This window comes from Anoplopoma fimbria, chromosome 1 (assembly GCF_027596085.1).
Source record: "Anoplopoma fimbria isolate UVic2021 breed Golden Eagle Sablefish chromosome 1, Afim_UVic_2022, whole genome shotgun sequence".
NCBI lineage: Eukaryota > Metazoa > Chordata > Actinopteri > Perciformes > Anoplopomatidae > Anoplopoma > Anoplopoma fimbria.
The window spans coordinates 24,966,265-24,985,279 of NC_072449.1; the positions used below are offsets into that span (position 1 = coordinate 24,966,265).

Sequence of the window (19,015 nt, forward strand, 5' to 3'; positions counted from 1 at the left end):
TTTCCAGATAATTAGTGCATAGCGTTGTGAGAGCGTACACACGTGTGTCTGCGGAGTTGAGAGATTCTGTTGTCGACTCTCTGATCTGAACTGCAACTAACAGGGAAGGCGAGAGCGACTGCACGCTACTCTGCTCTGAGAGGTGTCATCCTCTCTCTCGCTGCATATTCATGCATATTTATATTTAGCTCGTGCTTGAGTTCGATACATTATTGTCAGCTAATTAGATGTAAGGCAGAGAGAAAAACATGCCCAAAATTCATTAAAAATCCCTGGTAATGACCTGGGCTGACAGGGATGTCAGAATAGTGTGGGGTGGCAGACAGGTGGGGGGTGAAGTGCTGGGAAGAGGTGCGAACGGGAAGTGGTCTTCTAATTAAACACTATTCCACTGTTATTAACATCCTGCCACCCCAACTCAGGCCTCAGCACCAGCAGGTCGAACCAAACCAGCACACCCAACTCTTCTTCTACACTTGGCTCACTGCTTCCTTTTCACTGTGTGGCATTAACCTGGATAATTATGCTCTCTAGCCTCCCTCAGACCCTGGATATTCTGCAGGAGCCTTTCCATTGACTAGCTTGTCACGCATTATCAATCGCTCAGCTACATTTAGATTATCTAATGCTAACCTGCTGCAGTGCAGGAGTGAGCAGAGACAGCGCTGCTGGACTGGTGTAAGTTGATACAATTTTGAAGGTAATAATTAAAAACTGTTGGGCACCAGCAAGCAGATATAGGATGAGTTTATCCCATTACATTATATAGCATAATATTGTATACCTATGCATGAGCGTTCATATAGATATAATATAATTGTGTTTATTATTCTGACCTTTGAATTTGAAATGATCAAAGCATTAATGTGCTGGCTATTATTAGATAGAGGTAGAGTGTCATCTTCAGAAGCCAATGTGCTTTGTGTCGTTGAAATTGTTGATCTAAGATATTCTTGGACAGTCACCAGTCATGAAAACGTAAAGTGTGAGTGTTTCATTTCCTGTATGGTCCATGTAATGATGCAATAATGTGTGACTTGACATTCAATTGACCTTCAGTAAAAATAGTGTTGTATATACTAGTCACCATCAACATGAAAGAAAATTATAAATCATGTGCGATTTTGCTGGAAAAAATAAGGTAATTCCTATGTATTCTTTTAAGAAAGGATGTCATAGGAATGTGGTCAGACTTTTACAATTTAATTTAATTTATCTTTGTGGGTAAAATGAAATGTTCTTGCCTTTTTACTATCAATTTTCTTTGAGCCTACATTTTTAGTTTGATTTATCACCAGTAGTAAAAATTCTACCAAAACCATCTTAAGCAGCTCTATCCAAATCCTGGATTACAATTGACCACCACCTGACCTCACAACTGTATCAGTGTCATCTTCAAAAGGAAAATAGAGCATTAATGACAACATGGTACATGCTCTTGACTTTTCTCATGGATTTCCTATGACACGTTTTACCATCTGAAAACCATATTCCCGCTGCGAGAACGCAGAGGAAATTCACATCTGGCGAATCAGCACATCAGACTCGCAGTTACATTTCAGGCATTTGGAGTCATGGCCCTCAAAATAATCTATATCCCTCTAATAACATCCACTCCTCACAGCTTAGAGATACTTATGTTCTCTATTCACTTAAAGACACCCTCCTCAGGCCTCCTGTAACTCCCACAATCCATTGATAAAAGTACACTCAGCAGGAAAAGGCATGGGGAGCACAGAAAACATTCCCTCAAAGCAGAGAAAGCTTGCCATTAGTTTATGTGTTTCTCTGGCAGGCGCCATATGAGACAGGAAGTGCGTCTGATTGAGGGCTCTGAGATTGGGGGGCTTGTTGGAATGTTGCATGCTGATCCCCCAATGTAACTGAAGCCTCAAGTGTACCCTGCCCCGCTTTCAACCCCTCTGTTCCCTTCCAGTCCTTCATCACTCACAGATTTCTGTCTGCTCTGTGTGTCTAGGGAGGACATACAATGACCTGAACCAGTACCCGGTCTTTCCCTGGGTCCTTACCAACTACGACTCAGAGGAGCTGAACCTGACCTTGCCAGGGAACTTCAGAGATCTCTCAAAGGTACCGAGGCCTCTTGGCCATGCACCTCAGTATGACAGCAAGACGGGGATGCGGAGTAGCTGCAGCTGACTCTGACAGCAGGGGATTTCCTGACTGTTAAATGATATCATATTTAATAGCTAACGAATCATGTTCAGATTATAAACTCATGAGATGGAATGCAAAAGTGGAAAATGCTGATTGGAACATCCTGAAATGCTCTCCAATATGTAATGTAAGATTCCTCCCCACTTATAAAGGTCTAACACATAGTTTGCACTGACTGTAAGCTTAAGGTGGCTTCCTGGTATCTGTATTAGAGAGGCTTGTACTTTTTTTAACCATATGTACATTGTATAGTAGACTCTATAGTAGAATGCTCACAATTGACAACTCTTTCAGAAAGGCAGCCTTAGATGCATTGTGCAACCCAATAATCATTTTCATTATCCCAGGAGGTCTGGGCCATGTGGTTGAAACCATTATCACCACGTTAAAGTTGCTATTTTTTTGAAAATGTTTTGCTCTAAATTGCAAGACCACTTGTAAGTGAAAGGGCTCGCTCGTAATGATGAACCCACGCAGAACTATGACCCCACTCTGCAGTTCTCTCATGCCAGAAAGGCAAAGTTAATGACCAGCTGGTACACATTGGAGCATTTAGCTGCTCAAGAGCCAGATACTTAACACAGGAGTTGATGAAGAGCAAAACAGAGCTAAAAGAAAATTGAGTATTGGATTTATATTCCCAGGTGCCCAGACACAGGTCTCCAAATGAATGCTTATGTTGCTACGTATCTGCTGGATGTGGCTTTAAAACGAATGTTTTACATTCTCAATATACTATATATCACAGTACAGCAATCATGATAGAATTATCATAAAATACATGATCTCCAGTGCAATGGACTGTGTTTGAAACAAGACTCTTCGTATGTATAAAGGAAAAACTTAAATAACTAATATTAAAATTACCAAATGAATAAATTGAATAGTATATATCAACACTATAGGATTCATATTGAATGATTGTCCAGCCTTTTTTACACGAACACTTATAACATACTGTATTATTTAAAGATAATAAATGTAACATTGCAATTTAATAATTAAAGTTTCTGCTTGGATTAGACTTTCAAGGTTAATGAACTGATAAGAGCAGGTCATGAGCTCAGTGTTGTAGTGAAAGTCTTTTTAAACGTGGCTCGTCAAAAAATGCATCAAGCTGTGCAGTAGCGAGAGTCCTGCTAGCGCTGCCAAATCACAAGAGCTCAGACACAATGACACTAATGCCCTACATCCCTGAGAGATAAAGTCCAGCATTATGTTTGTCTTTGACTTTGACTGAAGAGGAAAAGGCAGCAGATCACTCTCCCACAAACTGTGGCCTGGATTACTTGTTTACCACCCCCCTTCTCTTTCTCTGTCTCGTTCTCTCTCTTGCACATGCAAACTGCAGCTCACTGACCTGAAAACAGTCACATTCCTGTCTGAGCTCTCTCTCTCTCTCGCTCACTTTATCGCTCCCTCATTCCCCCTTGTTTCCCTCAAAACGCCAACATTCTGACGGAGAGAATCACTTCGCCGTCTCAGCTCTCAACAGTTTGTATCAATTTTCAGCTTTTCAAGGCATGCGTGTGCTGTGTTTTGTAGTAGGAGAGGAGGAGGACTTAGAAGTGGAAAAAAAAGGTTACTATGACACACTCAAAGAATCATGAACGAGTTTGAGTGTTGTGAATTTGAAAAAATGAGCACCAGCCGCTCTGGAACACTTCTTCACATTTCTGTAAACCCAGATTTTTTTGGACAAACAGCACAGTGTGTCTTGCCACCGTCATCTCAGCACTTGTCCGCTTTTGGTGGCTCCAGCCTGTGGGGCATCCAGGTGGACTGATAGAGCCACAGGATGTGTGTGTGTGTGTGTGTGTGTGTGTGTGTGTGTGTGTGTGTGTGTGTGTGTGTGTGTGTGTGTGTGCGTGTGCGTGTGAGTGTGTGTGTGTGTGTGTGTGTGTGTGTGTGTGTGTGTGTGTGTGTGTTTGGGGCATGATCAGGGCTGAGCCATGTGCAAACCTCCTGCCCTGGGGAGACAGTTATGTATTGTAATGTATTCCAGTGACATCCTCCCATGCTGTTTACAGGGCTGAGCTGCCTTTATTAGCATGAGTTCACAGCCTGTGTCTCCTGACAGTTGTCCTTGGAACCCCAGGGCTGTTATAGCTCCAAAAGTTCACAGCTAGTGTAGCAGGGAGGGACAGAGGCCCCCACACTTCTCCTCTCTGCTTGGTCTGCCCTTTTGTTCAATTATGGATCAGAGGTAGCAGCACAGTCTCTAGAGACTTCTTCATTGTATATTAGGGCTGTGTGTGTCTCTCTGAGATGTATGTCCAGTGGGTGTGGTTGTGTACACAGGCTGTGTGCATGGTAACAATCCTTTTTTTCAGTCAACAAAAAAAGCCCAGATTCTTGAATATTCAATGTTGCCAACCACAAATGGTTGCTCAAGAACAAAATTATTGCACAATTTGGGAGGCTCTCTTTCCCACAGATCAGAGTCATACCTGGTACCTGTTTGTTAATTATAGGTGGCTGTCACTTGATGGACAGCATTGTTGAAATTGCCGGAGCTCTGTGCGAATCTTCCAAGTAATATCCACCCAAACCTTCTGCACACACCTACAATTACCTGCTGGTTGGGCATTCAGTCAGCTGTGAACAGTGCTATTGAACACTGCATTGTTTTGCCTCGGGCCAGAGTTGTGCACATTTGGATGTCAGACACATTCATGCAGTGAAGTGTTTCATTAGATTCTAACGATTATTTCTTGATGGAGTGACAAGTGGATGATAGATTGGAGGAAGCCAATCTTCCTCATAGCTGTTAAATGATGTGATAGAAATTCATACAATTGCATAAGAAGGCAAAATAAGCAGCTCTGGTTAACCACTGCTTCTACACCCACTGAACAAAATGTATTAGTAGGATCTTTATTAAAATATAATTTCAAAAGACAGGCAAGAGCAAAATGTGACGCAAGAGCATTTCTCAACCCATGTCATTGAAAGTGTTTACTTAACTGACTGGCATAATATTGATAATGTTGATTTACCCGGGTAGGCAGACTTTGAATGAGCTGTGCTGAGATAAAGAAACCTATTTTAATCTGTTTCCTTCCCAAAGCTCCTGCTGTGGCACCCAGTGAAAGCTTAGCATCTCTAAGAGACACACTCTGAAAACAACACACAGAGCATGGCTGCTGTAAAGACACCTTCCACTCTTTTCTTTCCATAATGGAGCTTTCTACACCCTCACTTCCACCCCAGTCAGGCTGTTTGGGAGCACATCTGCTTTATCTTGAGTTTGAGAAACTTGATTGCATTAGACTGGAGCTGCATGCAGCCCTGCATCTGAAAAGGCAAGCAAAAATGACCGTGACTTCTCCTGACAGAGCACCACAGCAACATACTGTAATGTAATTACTTTTGAAATATAAAATGCAATATGCGTCTCTTTGGGAGGTAGCTTAGATATAACCAAACAAACGGAGCTACTCTCTGCACGCTCATTCACCAGCATCAGTGTTCATCTCCTGCATTTGGAAAGCAACAACAGAAATGATCCTGATCAAATCTGACGCCAAATCTAAGTTTGATCATACTTTGTTTAGTTGTGTTGATGTATTTCACTGGGTCAGGTTGTATACAAGAAATTAACTCAGATGGGAGCAAGTGTGGAACTGTCTGAACCAGTTGTTTTCATTGTCTTATACCTGTGATCAGTATGCAATGCTATGTGGGGAAAAGGGAAGAGGTGATTATTCTTTGTCGAATAGAGGTAAGCATAGCCTGATTTGGGATTATTAACAGATATGACTATGACAGGAATAAAGGTACTAAAAGACTGCTGAAGTGCTTATACTATCTTATCATAAATAGGTTTTACTTCCAATTGAACAGCTAATCAATCAAACTTTTCCCTCATATTTAAGCTGTATTTTCATAGTCAAATCAAAAGAATATCAGAAGCATATGCATTCATGTTTGGACAGTGTTATTTGACCTTCATTTGAGATTTGTATACAGAATATACTATATTTGTAGCATGGTTTTTTTATGGCCACGGCTGCACACCAAGTCTAAGTGGAGATGTACAGGCCTTTAAGTTTATTTAATGTTTGAACTCTACTAGCAGCCAGCTAATGCCAAGCATTATGAAAGTACGTTGTTTTGACCAACATACTGTGGAAGTAGTGTCTCTTTCAAGGCTTACTATGGTCCGTTTATTACAATTTTACATGGTTTCTTTTAATCGTGTGCTTTGGTGTCAAACACTGCTTTCATACTGTGTATTTAATTCTGAGAACAGTGACAGTTAGGACAGATACTTCTCTCAATTGTTATAGAAGATTGTAACATTCCACAGAAAGACTGAGTTGAATCCCTGTGGTAATAATCATCACTTATTTGAATTTGAACTACATTCACAACCATTGTGCTGTCACAATGAAAAAGAACTAGAACACAAGGTGTTAAATGCACATGGATTCGATACAACCATCCATTCCTCATGATTTGCTGTAGAGGGAATTGCATCGGTCTCTATAGTCTCATGTTGACTTTGGTGGGATACAATGAGCTCACTAACCAACACTCAACACTTTAGTTTACAACCCATGTTTTAAATACAAACGAGACCACAAGTCACCAGAACAGCTTTTTTCCCCCTTCCACTCTCCTTCTGCTTTCATTTATTCATGTTTTTACCTTCATTAACAGCCCTCTGTTTATGTCTACACATGCACCTTAGGTTCATGAATATACACTTAATTTGCTTTATTATTTGCATCAATGCAACTGTATTGCAATATGAAATAGCCAGCTGGCCATTTGTTACCATTACTTTACCTACATTTTGTTGTCTTATTCTCTTTTTTGTTTTTTACATTTTCTTATTTTTGTTGTATAACATTCAATTTATGCAGTTTTCAACAGTCTGCCAGGTGCAAATTCCCTTTAAGATGACAGCAACCTGTAACAAAGAATAACACCTTCAAGGATGTAGGTGAACTGATACAAGTTTTCCATGCAGTCGGTATAATTATCCTGGCTCAGCAGCAACACATGTTTTCAAGAAAACCAAAAATAAGCATTCTTACGTCTTCAAGTCACATAAAAAAACATATTATTATACGTCTTATTATGTTTATGCTTACATAGCTGAAAAACACAAGGACACTGTGAGAACATTTTTGCCTCATTTATGTAGCACCAAATATAAGAATTAATAGGATATAACTTGTCAGCAAACATGTCTTGAGATCCCTTCCTTGTAACTTGGTGTTTCATTTAAGAAGTGTTTGTGGTTATTTAAGTCTCGGGAAAGGGTTGAGAGGTTGGTGGCAGCGAAATTGAGTCTAGATGTAGTTTTCCGGTATATTGAAAAAAATGATATTTCAGCTTGTAATATCCATCTTAGCACTATTATATATATTTTTTGTCAATGCTAATATATCTTAGTTTGTTTTCCAGCTTTTCTGGTACAATGGTATTTAAATGGGCCGGTCAAACATTTAATTACACTTTAAATCGAAATATTTGCTATTATGTAAGCTTAAGTTCTCATACCTGTTATGTGAATTGTTGACTTATTCCTCTCACGTATAACTATTACATGCAGCTGTCCTATCCTTATTCCTCTCCCTCTGTCACATCTATTACATGAATCTTTCATACAGCTCCAACCGGCATTAGTAACACTAGCGGCGGTTTTACAGAGTGCGAGACGTCTTGTGGCTTGCACCCCGATCCAGCTGGGCCAAGACGTCACATGCAAGGCCATTATCACCCCATAAATCTACGCAGATCTCAATAAACTTCTCTTTCAGTCTATTCAATTGTGCTAACACTGATGTGGACTGCCATTAAATTCTAAGAAAGAACCAAAAAAAACTGGCCCCATTTAATTTTGACTTCAGGCATGTGCACTGTGCCACACATGGATATGACTAATCTTCAGAATGACCAAGAGAGTCTGTCTGTCGCACCGAGGTTGCATACAAACTGTATCCAGCCAAAAGAATAATATTGCAATTTTTATAATGTTAGAATAAGTGAATTTTGAATTGAGGGCTTTTATCTTATTTCTTCTGACCTTTGAGCTGCAGCTTTCAGGTGGAAAAGCTGCGATTGATTACATTACCAGTCTCCCTTTCCCTTTAGTAACTGAGTCAGTGGTACTGAGTATATTAATATTGACTGCCAATATGTCTCCAGGGCTCTTATATTGGACGGGTTGATTGAAAAGGCAGAGAAAGCAATTTCCCCTAAACATATGTTTAATGGGAGTAATTTTGTTGCCTTAAGAACACATGAAAATGAAACAGCCGCCAAAGGGCAAAAACCCAATGTTGGTGTCAGTACAATATTGAAATTATTACCGAGGCTGCGGTTAAATAATTAACAATGCAATCCAAGGTTCGGCCAAAGTATGAAATATAATTGGATGGCGAATAAATATTGCCCTTATGTTTTAAAAAATATATATATTTATTTCCTCACAATAATATGGCAGCAGTTTGTCAAATGCAGAACAATGAAAAGGATACTTTTTTATGAGCATATAAGTATGTTTTTTAGCAGATGGGTTTTCTTCTTCTATTTGACCATATCTATATACTTTATTTAATATTCAAAATGTCAGTCATAATTCAATCCCTTTAATTTAAGACCATAGCTGGTGGTGTTGCATTATTAGATTGCACTTTATTGTATAGATCATGGTAACTCCCATCAGCAGTGCCCAGTAGCACAGGATAGCTCTGAACACAGATGGGAGTAGCTGTGCTGAGTAAAGTGTTTGGCTCTGTGGGTGCGTTGGCTGTAAATCAGGTCAGCCAGGGTTAATCCACATGGATTACCCACAACATTTAGCAGGAGGCGCACATATCTCCTCCCTCCATCCTCGGCGCGCCATCCTGCTCACCCGAGCCACCATACCCTTGTAAATTTCAGACAGAAGACAGCGCAACAGGACATTTTTAGGGTTCGGGAGAATAATGGGGTCTGACGGACAAATCCCAGAGTAAAGCTCCTTGACTGCCCTGAACTCTCCCCCGGCCTGTCTGCTGGCCTCACCACATGTAGCGTAATGGGGAACTACTTTGACTCTGCAAGTCTATCTTAATTAAACTCAATTAAGCTTTCTTATCCTATTTAGTTGCTAACAAAAGAAATAGGAATGCAGTAGTTTATGCTATGCACCCACCAAAATATTATTAGCTGTAAATCATAGTAGAAGTACCGTAGCTTCATTTCCTGCTCTGGTCTTCAATACAACCGCTGCAGCCCGGTGTTTGGACCATCACATCAACCGCCATATGCTGAGATTATTGGCAGGAAATGGTCTGCGTCACCAGGCAAAAACTCTGCCGCTATTTATACAAATTACAGTGATGCCTACCAAGCGTAGTAAAATAAAAAAAAAACCTTCACATGGTATGGGCTACCTCGAAAAACAAGACTTTTCTGTGGATGTTTTTGGCCCACTAATAATCTAATCTAAGTCTATGGAGTCAGCATTTCCAAAAATTCCTTCATGAGTTTCTTTTAGCCGCATGATCATTAAAATTTGATTTGGTGGAAGACTGTTCATAACACCTGCCGTTAGTTGTCATGTTTTCCATTTTGAGACTCAAAATAGATTAGCACTGAGTTCAAAAAGTCCGTCATGCATGAGGCTTGAGTGTAACTTGTGTGGTTTTTCCAATAAGTAAGTCAATTGAACTCCATTATATGAAAAGTTTAGCAATGATGTCTCTAGAAAGGTTTTATTAATAGTCAAAACTTTTCTGTTTTTGGAGAATATAATATCGCAGATGGTACATTGTAAAATGAAAAATACTTTTTCCATACAAAGAGACCTATCTTCATACTTATAGTATAGATTATCCCCAATTAATTAAGATACTCTATGCTAAAGCATTATCTTGCATTGTTATATACTGACCCACAGAGACAATTTTGCTGATATGACCACAAGCCAAACTCTTTAAAATGTCTTGTGGTCTTAACCTTATCTGTAGTGTGTAACTGGTTTTCACTGAAAATGACAACAGCCTCTGCTTCCAGTATTTCAATAAGCCATATATTGGGGCAACAAAAAGTGAAGTTTTTACAAACCTGATGACACAGTAATGTAAGTTAGACCAGACTGTGTGGTTGTGATAAAAGGGCTGTATGAGCAAAGAATGAGCTCATATCATTTATATTATTAAGTTAACAGTTACTCTAAAAAGTGAAGAATTATTTTTTTTAATCTTTGAACTTGTCTCACAACTTGTCTTTAACTATATTATTAATATGCTGCCAAGACATGTGCCTGGTATAGTACTCAGATCTACAGACTTTCTGCTGCTCACTGAAACAAATACTCATTGAAGCTTCTTTAGTTTAGGATCCAGACCCACAGCAGTTTAAAGATAGGAATCGGAATAGGAAGAAGGACACATACATGTTCCTAATTCAGTTTTATATCAATATGACAACTGGTTGATCAGTTTTACAGTCTACTGTAGTTGTTGTGGTTTATTGTAAAATATTGGGCATGATAAGTATCAATAAAGATAGATACACAGATACTTCAAATTAGCAATTTATAGGCTTTCTGCTTTTTTTTTTTTATATTTAAACAGTATTTTTGTTTTGAGGTTTTCAGCTTTGATTATTTTATTGTAAAGCACCCAAGCTGCATGTTTTGGTTAAAGGTTTTTAGTTTTTTTTGTATAAAGGAAAATCTTCATATGAATAGGTCTACCAATGATTATGTCATAATTTCTATTCATGGGATAATGTCGCAATCAGAATCTCCTAAGGAATGAAGTATCAACAAATTACTTGTAATTACTTACAATAACAGTCTTCAAACACTGTTTTTTAAGACAATATATAGAAGTGCTTATCAAGCTTGCCTTGTGTACAATTGTGTACAATTTATTCAAGGTTGCCATGAGGGGGAAACTCTTGTTTTACTTACACAGGCAGATAAGGAGAAGATAACTTATTTGCTTAACTTAACTTCATATTTTCTTGTTTTCTTTCCAGCCTGTTGGTGCTCTGAATCCAAAGCGTGCAGCATTCTATGCTGAACGTTATGAGACTTGGGAAGATGACCAGACGCCACCTTGTCATTACAACTCCCACTACTCCACAGCTGCCTCCACCCTGCACTGGCTTGTCAGAGTAGTGAGTAACTCACTCCTTCAACCATCTTCACACTCATTATTGTAGTGTGTTCAAAATCCCTAAATTAGTCAAGCATCTGAATAGGAATGAAGTCTAACCCACAACCTCAGACAGCTTTTCATTTTTGTGTCTGCGTTAGTTGATTGTCACTTGTCAGACTTGATGATGCTGTTACTTTGAGGTCTGTCGGTTTCTGCACAGGAAACAGCTCAACATCTCAATTTGATTGGGCCTGAGTTAGACCAATGGCGCTCAGAAAACACATTTCACAGGCCAGTAAACCGGCATATGTGAACTAAATAAAGAGTGGCTGGGTAATGATTTACAGAGGCTGCTCTGACAGGTTTATGTGTTTCAGGCAACCTAGTGAGCGCTGGAGACATGTCCATCAAGGTTACTGAGCACTGTCCTCATTTACTCTGAAAGAGAAGCAGGAGGCATACACACTCTAACCAACTCTGTTCCCCTCAAAGCAGGCCCTTATAACCTGAACGGCTTCTTTGAGTTGGTATACATTTGATTTTGAAGTCAGCTTATTAATTTGAAAGAGCTTTATGGGGAGTCTGTACTGTATTTGTCCTGCTCCCCATCATTAGTAGGAATGGGCTGATGAACTGAGGGAGCTCCCTTGACAGCAGCTAGATTGGCGTCAGTGTTTTTTTTTCCCACAATCCCTTTCTTCCTCTGGTGAGTGATCCATCCGCTACAACCGGCAATGGACGCCATCTCAGGCAGAGAAAAAACAAATTTGAGCCAATTATCATTATGGCTTACTGTACTCAGGAAGAACGCTAATTAATTCTCCCCCAGGCTTGGATTCAAGGAATGACTGATCTCTACAGAGATCCTTTAGTCTACCGCTGAAAAGAATAAAATTGATATAATTGAAATAATTCAGAATATTCAGATGCGTTTTAATAAGCCACATGGTAATCCAGTAAATTCAAAACAGTGATGATATTTTTCAGATTGCAGATCAAGAGGGTGGATAAATTTGATCTTAATAATGTCTTATTTACTTTCTCTGTAGGAGCCCTTCACCACGTTCCTCCTTAGTAACAATAACAACAAATTCGACCACCCTGACCGCACCTTTTCAGCCATTTCCCGCTCCTGGAGAAACTGTCAGAGGGACACCCATGATGTAAAGGTGAGAATCACAAGAAAAGCAATAAGTTAAATTTGTGGTTTACATTTATAAGGATACAAAGGTCTAGACAAGTGTTCCCTAAAACAAGTGGAAGTTAAATGTGTGATCATTAGCTATTATCTATTATATATTTCCTTGCCAGAAACATTTTATAAGCTAGTGTTACGAACATGTGGGTATCTAATTCCAAGGACATTGATAGTAATTATCACTATATGTTGATCAACATATAGCAAAATTGAAACAAAAGATTATGTATAATTGGCAATATAACCATAGCAAGGCTCCAACTCGCTATGCTCCCCTCCTCAGCCAGTGTGCTTCAACACCACTGCCAAAATATATACCATTAATTATAAATGCCTCATCCAAACAGCGAATCACAAAGACCCATAGTGTAGAGGAATACCCCAAGCAATTAGAAATGCACATTTGATTTATCTCATGCAGAAAACAAACTCCCTCAAAGGTAGACTGATGTTGTAGCTGTGCTTGCAAGCACTCATGAGTTTGAACAAAGGCTGTGTCTGAGAGAAAGACAAAGCCCTCCCACTGCAAATCCACAGAGCAGTCACCGAAAACGCTGAACCCTGCTGATACGCCTCCATTTTGCCCACTGCAAAACACGCAGCAGGAATACGCACTGACCTCAAAGTGTCATATATTTCTAGCACACCCTGCATCGGGTAGTGTTGCCCCAGGCAATTAATAAAGCATTAATGACAAAAGCTATTAAAATGTAGTCTTTTATGTATGGACAGGGCTTTTACTCGTCAGGAAGTAGGGAGCAGCCCACTATGTGAGACAGAGGCAGAAAGCTGCGAGCCAGCGAGCAGCTGAATAGTCAAAGCCACCCTGTTAACAAATAAAGCCTACTTTCAGCTACTTGTATGTCTGCATGCATTTGTTTTTACACACATTGGATGGGTAGTTATCTATTAGGAGACACATTGTACTGTGGAGGACAATGCTGTAATACTAACAGTATTTCATAATGTATTAGAAGCAGGAAAATATTATGCAAGAGCTTGTTTGGTTTACTCATGGTGCGATAAGGGTAAACTATGAGTCATTGCCACTTTATGACTGATTAGATTTAGCACGGTGCTGTGATCCTTTTGCTTATAATTTCAATTTCAGTTATTTCTCAAATTTTTCTTTGCATACCTTTCAACCTAGTATTTAGGTTATTTTTATATAATCTTGAACATACTAGGTATTAAAAGGGCAATGCTCAATATAATCATTTTCAGCAAAAAATAAAACATAATGATATTAAATAATTTATGCCAACTGAAAGTCACTCAAACATATAGACGGACACACAAATGCCATGCACAGCAACAATGTAGCAACTGAGGCTGAACGGAGAGTCTGGGGTCAAGGTCAGCGCTGGCCCAGTACTCCGAGCGGGCCATCAGGCCTCTGATTAAAAGGCAGCTTGTTTTTACCAGGGTCTCCCCTTCATTAACCCCAGTCTCCTCCAGCCGTAATGACGACAAGACCAAAGGAGGCTGAACCCCTGATGGGGATGACCTCCTAAAAGAGCAAGTCAAATGGAAACAATCCTGTGCTGACAACCTCCTCGACCACCCCATTATTATCATGCATCCAAACTTCTCATTCATTTCTATGTTCATACACAGCTATGTTAAGCTGGCACAAACACCATGGGCAGGGAGAAATAGACTTTTCTTGGAGGTAGTGGGCACACACACACACACACACATACATATACTGTCTCACACACACACAAAAACTGCCACCATGCTGTCTGAAGGAATCCAGCAGCACTCCACCGGTGACAGATTTTGACGAACATGTCATTAAGGTGACACAGTGTAAAGCAATGGAGGCATGTGTGATTGACTTGTTAGCCCATTACGATGCTGTTGCAGAATTAATGGCTGCCATGGGAGGGTGGCTTGAAAACAGAGCTGGCAGTTTTAACGGCTTGGCGGTGAGTTACGGCAGGAGGTTTACGAAGGAAAAAGTGGAGGGAATTTGCGGTTGTGTGTGTGTGAGAGACAGAGGGAAACCCAGAGGAATGGCTACTTTACTCCGTTCCCTGTCGTGTGCGGAGGGTGAAATGTGACCAACAGCAGACCAGCAGTGTTATTGGCCTGTACCATGTCATGCTAACTCGTTCTATCAAAACCAAGAGATTTATGGGGGCCTAAAAGCTCTGCACGTTATGTTTCCCATAGGCATTATAAAACTTCACTGAATCTGACAAACACAGCATTCATAAAAAGAGCCTGATACAAGGAGTTAAAATACTGTCTTACACCCTCCTTTATAATTTCAGGCTAAGAGACAGACAAGAGTATTTAACTTGTCTTGTGCATATGTTTTCTAATGAGGACAGAGTGGAGGATCTACATTCCTCGTGTGCATATGCCTCATTGTACAGAGGCTTTACTCACTCATCCTTTCTGAGCTGTATGATTAGGAGGATAAAGGGTCAGAGTGGGGACTGCAAAATCACAGAGAGTATACATACAAACAGTCATATATGTTGCAAATGCCCTATCTTTAGAATTTCTTAAATACCCCATATTTGTAGTTTTGCATGTTGAGCCCATTACCAATCTCTGATGTTCATGATATATAATTTGTTGACGGAAAGGTATGAAATTTGATGTACTTAGTACTTAAATGTACAAATACCGGTGTAGTCATTTGACTCAGGAGAAATTCCCAGAAATTTAGGAATAGTCTTTAAAAACACTGGTAAATATTTGCTCGCTTCTTCAATGTACAGAATCACACCAGGCTTTATGTAGGGGGCTCCTTTACCAAGCTGACTTCCCCTCTGCGGCGAGGTCCTGACCCCATCACAGGAGCCCAGAGACCAGGCAGAAAAACCCAACTCAGTTCCAGTTTCATTTAACACACCTTACACCTCTGCCTGGAATAACTGGACTAGCACCTCTCACCGCCTTCTCATGGCCTGCTGTTAAGTTTGTTTGTGTTACCTTTACCCTTGAATTCTCACTTCATCTCAGTGGGATACAGAGCCTTTTTCTCTCTGGTTTCCGTGACTCTGTCCTCACACATGTTATTTCTTGCACTTCGATGAATTGTTGGGCGATTATATGGTGAAAATCGGGGTATTAAAGATGTGGTCTTGTCAGTGAGCTGTAAAACATGAACATCTCTCTCCCTTTAAAAATGCAGGAACTGATTCCTGAGTTCTACTACCTCCCGGAGATGTTTGCCAACAGCAACGGCTACCATCTGGGAATGAGGGAGGACAGGACCATGGTCTGTGATGTGGACTTGCCAGCCTGGGCCAAGAAGCCTGAAGACCTTGTTAGGATCAACCGGATGGTAAGGTTAGGGCATATGTCAGGCTGAAATGGTAGAGTTACTTGAGCCAAAATTATACCTGAATATGATACTACTTCCCTTTATTACCCAAATATAATATTAGGAAACTTAAATATTAAAGACAAACATACATTTAGATGTATGTTTAAATTAATTATTTCCGTTTAGCTCTTCTGCCTCTGTCTTACAGCAACAAAGAAATCCATTCCCCACTCTTGCTGCTAACCTTCGCATGCATCTGTGTCTCCTTGTCTTATTCATGAAGCATCTAATAAAGTGCACCGCTCAATACTAACACTGTACCCCTGACCCCAGTGATGTCACTAAAGGACAGGACTGAGGGCAAGTTTGCCCTATAGTGTTACCTTCTGTAATGTCGGGACTCATCACTTTGGCAGTGTGCAGGGCCCTTTCTGTGTGTATGTGTGTGAACGTCTGTGTGTGCACATTTATACAGACAGCCTATCAACATGTGGTCCACCACTACTCCCAGCAGATTTCAGGAGCAGCACGAGGAAGGAAATGGAGATCCAACATATCTTTTGCCGTCAGATAAACCTTGTTCTCCTTTTAATCTGGAATCACTTACTGTAGAAACTCAACAGCTCAACTCAATTTCATACAAAATTACATGATGAATGGCCATGTGCATTTTAATTTAAGCTTGATGAGTAGTTCCTTCTTAAAACATCAGAAACTTTAATAATACTGCTAGGAAGACACAGTTTCATGCAGGTTACGTATCCTGTGGTTTAGGGGCCACAGTGTTTTTGGACCATAGGTTGAAAGAGGCTCTTGGAACACACTTGACCTTTTCAGCTGGAGTGACAGAGCTGGGCTGGTCTTATGTATGTGACCTTTCCCCGTGCTCTCCCCATGCTGCCTGGTTGAGCTCTATCCGGCTTGTATACCGGCAGTTTGTAGTGGAGGAGGGGAGAGAGACGTGAGAGGCAGGGAGTTGTTAAGGGCATGTCTGCATCTCCAAAACAGGGAGAGAGGATGACTGAAAAAGGGATTACAGTGGATATTTTCTCACTGTTGAAGGCTACATGTGTGATTCTGCCTTGCATTGTTACATTCACAGACCTGTGTAATCAACGCCCAGACATTCATAGTCCTCCATTTTTTTGTCTTTCTTTTGTTCTGATCACTCGCTAGCCCACAGTCTGGCTTCCTCTATTATTTCATTTCTGTCAGTGAATCTCTCCCTCTGCCTCCCCCTCTGTCTCACTCTTCCTCTTTTTTCCTTCCCTCCCTCTCTCTTCCTCCCACTTCCCATCTTTGCATGTGCCACTTTCAATTGAAGTGATATGCCCTGTGGCAAACTCTGCCTCTGTGTGCTCGAGCAGGCTTTGTTGGTAATGGCTGTTATTCCTGACGTGAGGGGAGGAGTGTAAATTCCTCTTGCAAAGCCTTACACCAGAATGCATAGGAATTATGTTGTACTGTATTGTGGAACAATACATCAACCCCCCGTTGCATGGCTTCCATTGGTATATTTATAATAATTATCAGCATTAAATCCTATCCCAAATCTCTCACTAACACTCCCACAAGAAATCAAGTCTGCCTTTTCACACTCACAAGTAATTTATCAATGTTGCTCCTGCGGATGGTTTTACAGTTAATTGGATCCCTGTTAAATTTGAACCAATTTCTTTGTCTCCGTGAAAACATGGTCAGTTGGGTATTTTAAGTAGACAGAAAAATGTGATATGGGAGGCTTGTCCTGAAATAGATGATTACATTAAAAGGAGGGGAAACAGTTTATTTTATTTTATTTCTTTTTTCTTTAATATTTATGCACAGTAAAACCAGTCACTATATATTTTACTCTTAATTAGTTTTGGGCGGTTTTATGTAATGTAACGCCCTGGTAGGTCATATGTGTAAAAAGTAAAGAAGGCTGTGTTTTGTTGTGTTCATTGTTGTGTGGAAGTACAATTTGCGTTGTGTCTTTTGGCCCATGTGCTGTGTGCTGCTGGTATGCCTCTCACCTCTAATTGCCCTGTACTCCTCTCACAGGCCCTGGAGAGCGAATTTGTGTCATGTCAGCTGCATCAGTGGATTGACCTTATTTTCGGCTACAAGCAGCGCGGCCCGGAGGCGGTGCGTGCCCTCAACGTCTTTCACTACCTGACTTACGAGGGCTCCGTCAAGCTGGACAGTATCACTGACCCTTTGCTCAGAGAGGTAAGGCACACACATGCAAATTGCCATGGAGACAAAGGCCCTCCCCGCTCTCTAATTCACCATAGGCACAACTTCCTGTCTCTATTTGTCCTGGCATGTGTTGGAGCTCCGGGAGCATTTATATCGCGCATCTGTCAATCAATTATTGTGTCATGCAAATGTAACCCGTGAGAGAATTTGGCAGAGCTGCTGAGTCATCGAGTTTGCTTTGAGATCACCATCATTTTGTGATGACCAGAGTTATTAATTTTCTCTCTCTCTCAGATAAACAGTAATCTTTTAATATCTGTCAGCATTATTAAAAGATCCTCCCAACATTAGGATTCTTTGCTCTTTTCTTCCAGGTGCTCAATATACTGTATGTTCCTTCCATTAATCAGACCAATGAATCTCATTGAGCTCCTTGATCAATCAGCAGAGGTCACTCTGTCAATAGATGAGGGAATGAATTCTCTTGTTCTTAACGAATTAATTGAATATCTATTAGCTTGGCTGTACTACTCGTGAATAGCTTAATTGCGTAGAGGGGAGAGGGGACTAGAGACTGCAGCAGCTGGCATGCATTGTGGTACTTTCCAGTTTGAGCTTGTCTCTCCCTGTGATATCCACCATCTGCTGTCTGCAAAACAAGTCATTTATATACTGTCACTTCCAGGGGCGCCTTTATTTATCAAGTGACCACTATGCAAATCACCTGCAGAAGACTTGGCTGATCTAATTACCAAACCATATTGTGAAAGGTTGGGTTTTCATCATTTTGAGAAAGAGTTAGGTGATGCCTTTTTTATTTTGCATATTTTGCATGAGGGGTTTTAGCTGTCTTACACCCTGCCTACTGTTACCCGGAGAGATGACAGTACTGTTAGTTAGTTAGTTGCACATTAGGAAGCCTGCTACTCAGACTCCCTAATTGTGCCCAGTTGATGTTGTTGCTATTGTCACATGTGAATGTATTTGTGCTGGAGAGAGAAATTGCCTCAGCTAATTGCAACTGATGTAATACTGGTATGATGAGCACTAATTACGACAAGC

The 19,015-nt window shown here is 40.4% G+C and overlaps 1 protein-coding gene across 1 annotated transcript in view; it reads left to right on the plus strand.

Annotated features, from left to right (window-relative positions):
• nbeab (neurobeachin b) overlaps positions 1-19,015 on the plus strand; it is a 187,697-nt gene that overhangs the window by 153,300 nt on the left and 15,382 nt on the right. Inside the window, 5 exon segments of the mRNA XM_054597703.1 lie at positions 1,979-2,091; positions 11,167-11,307; positions 12,338-12,457; positions 15,638-15,790; positions 17,816-17,983. Coding sequence (XP_054453678.1) covers positions 1,979-2,091; positions 11,167-11,307; positions 12,338-12,457; positions 15,638-15,790; positions 17,816-17,983 — 695 coding nt within the window.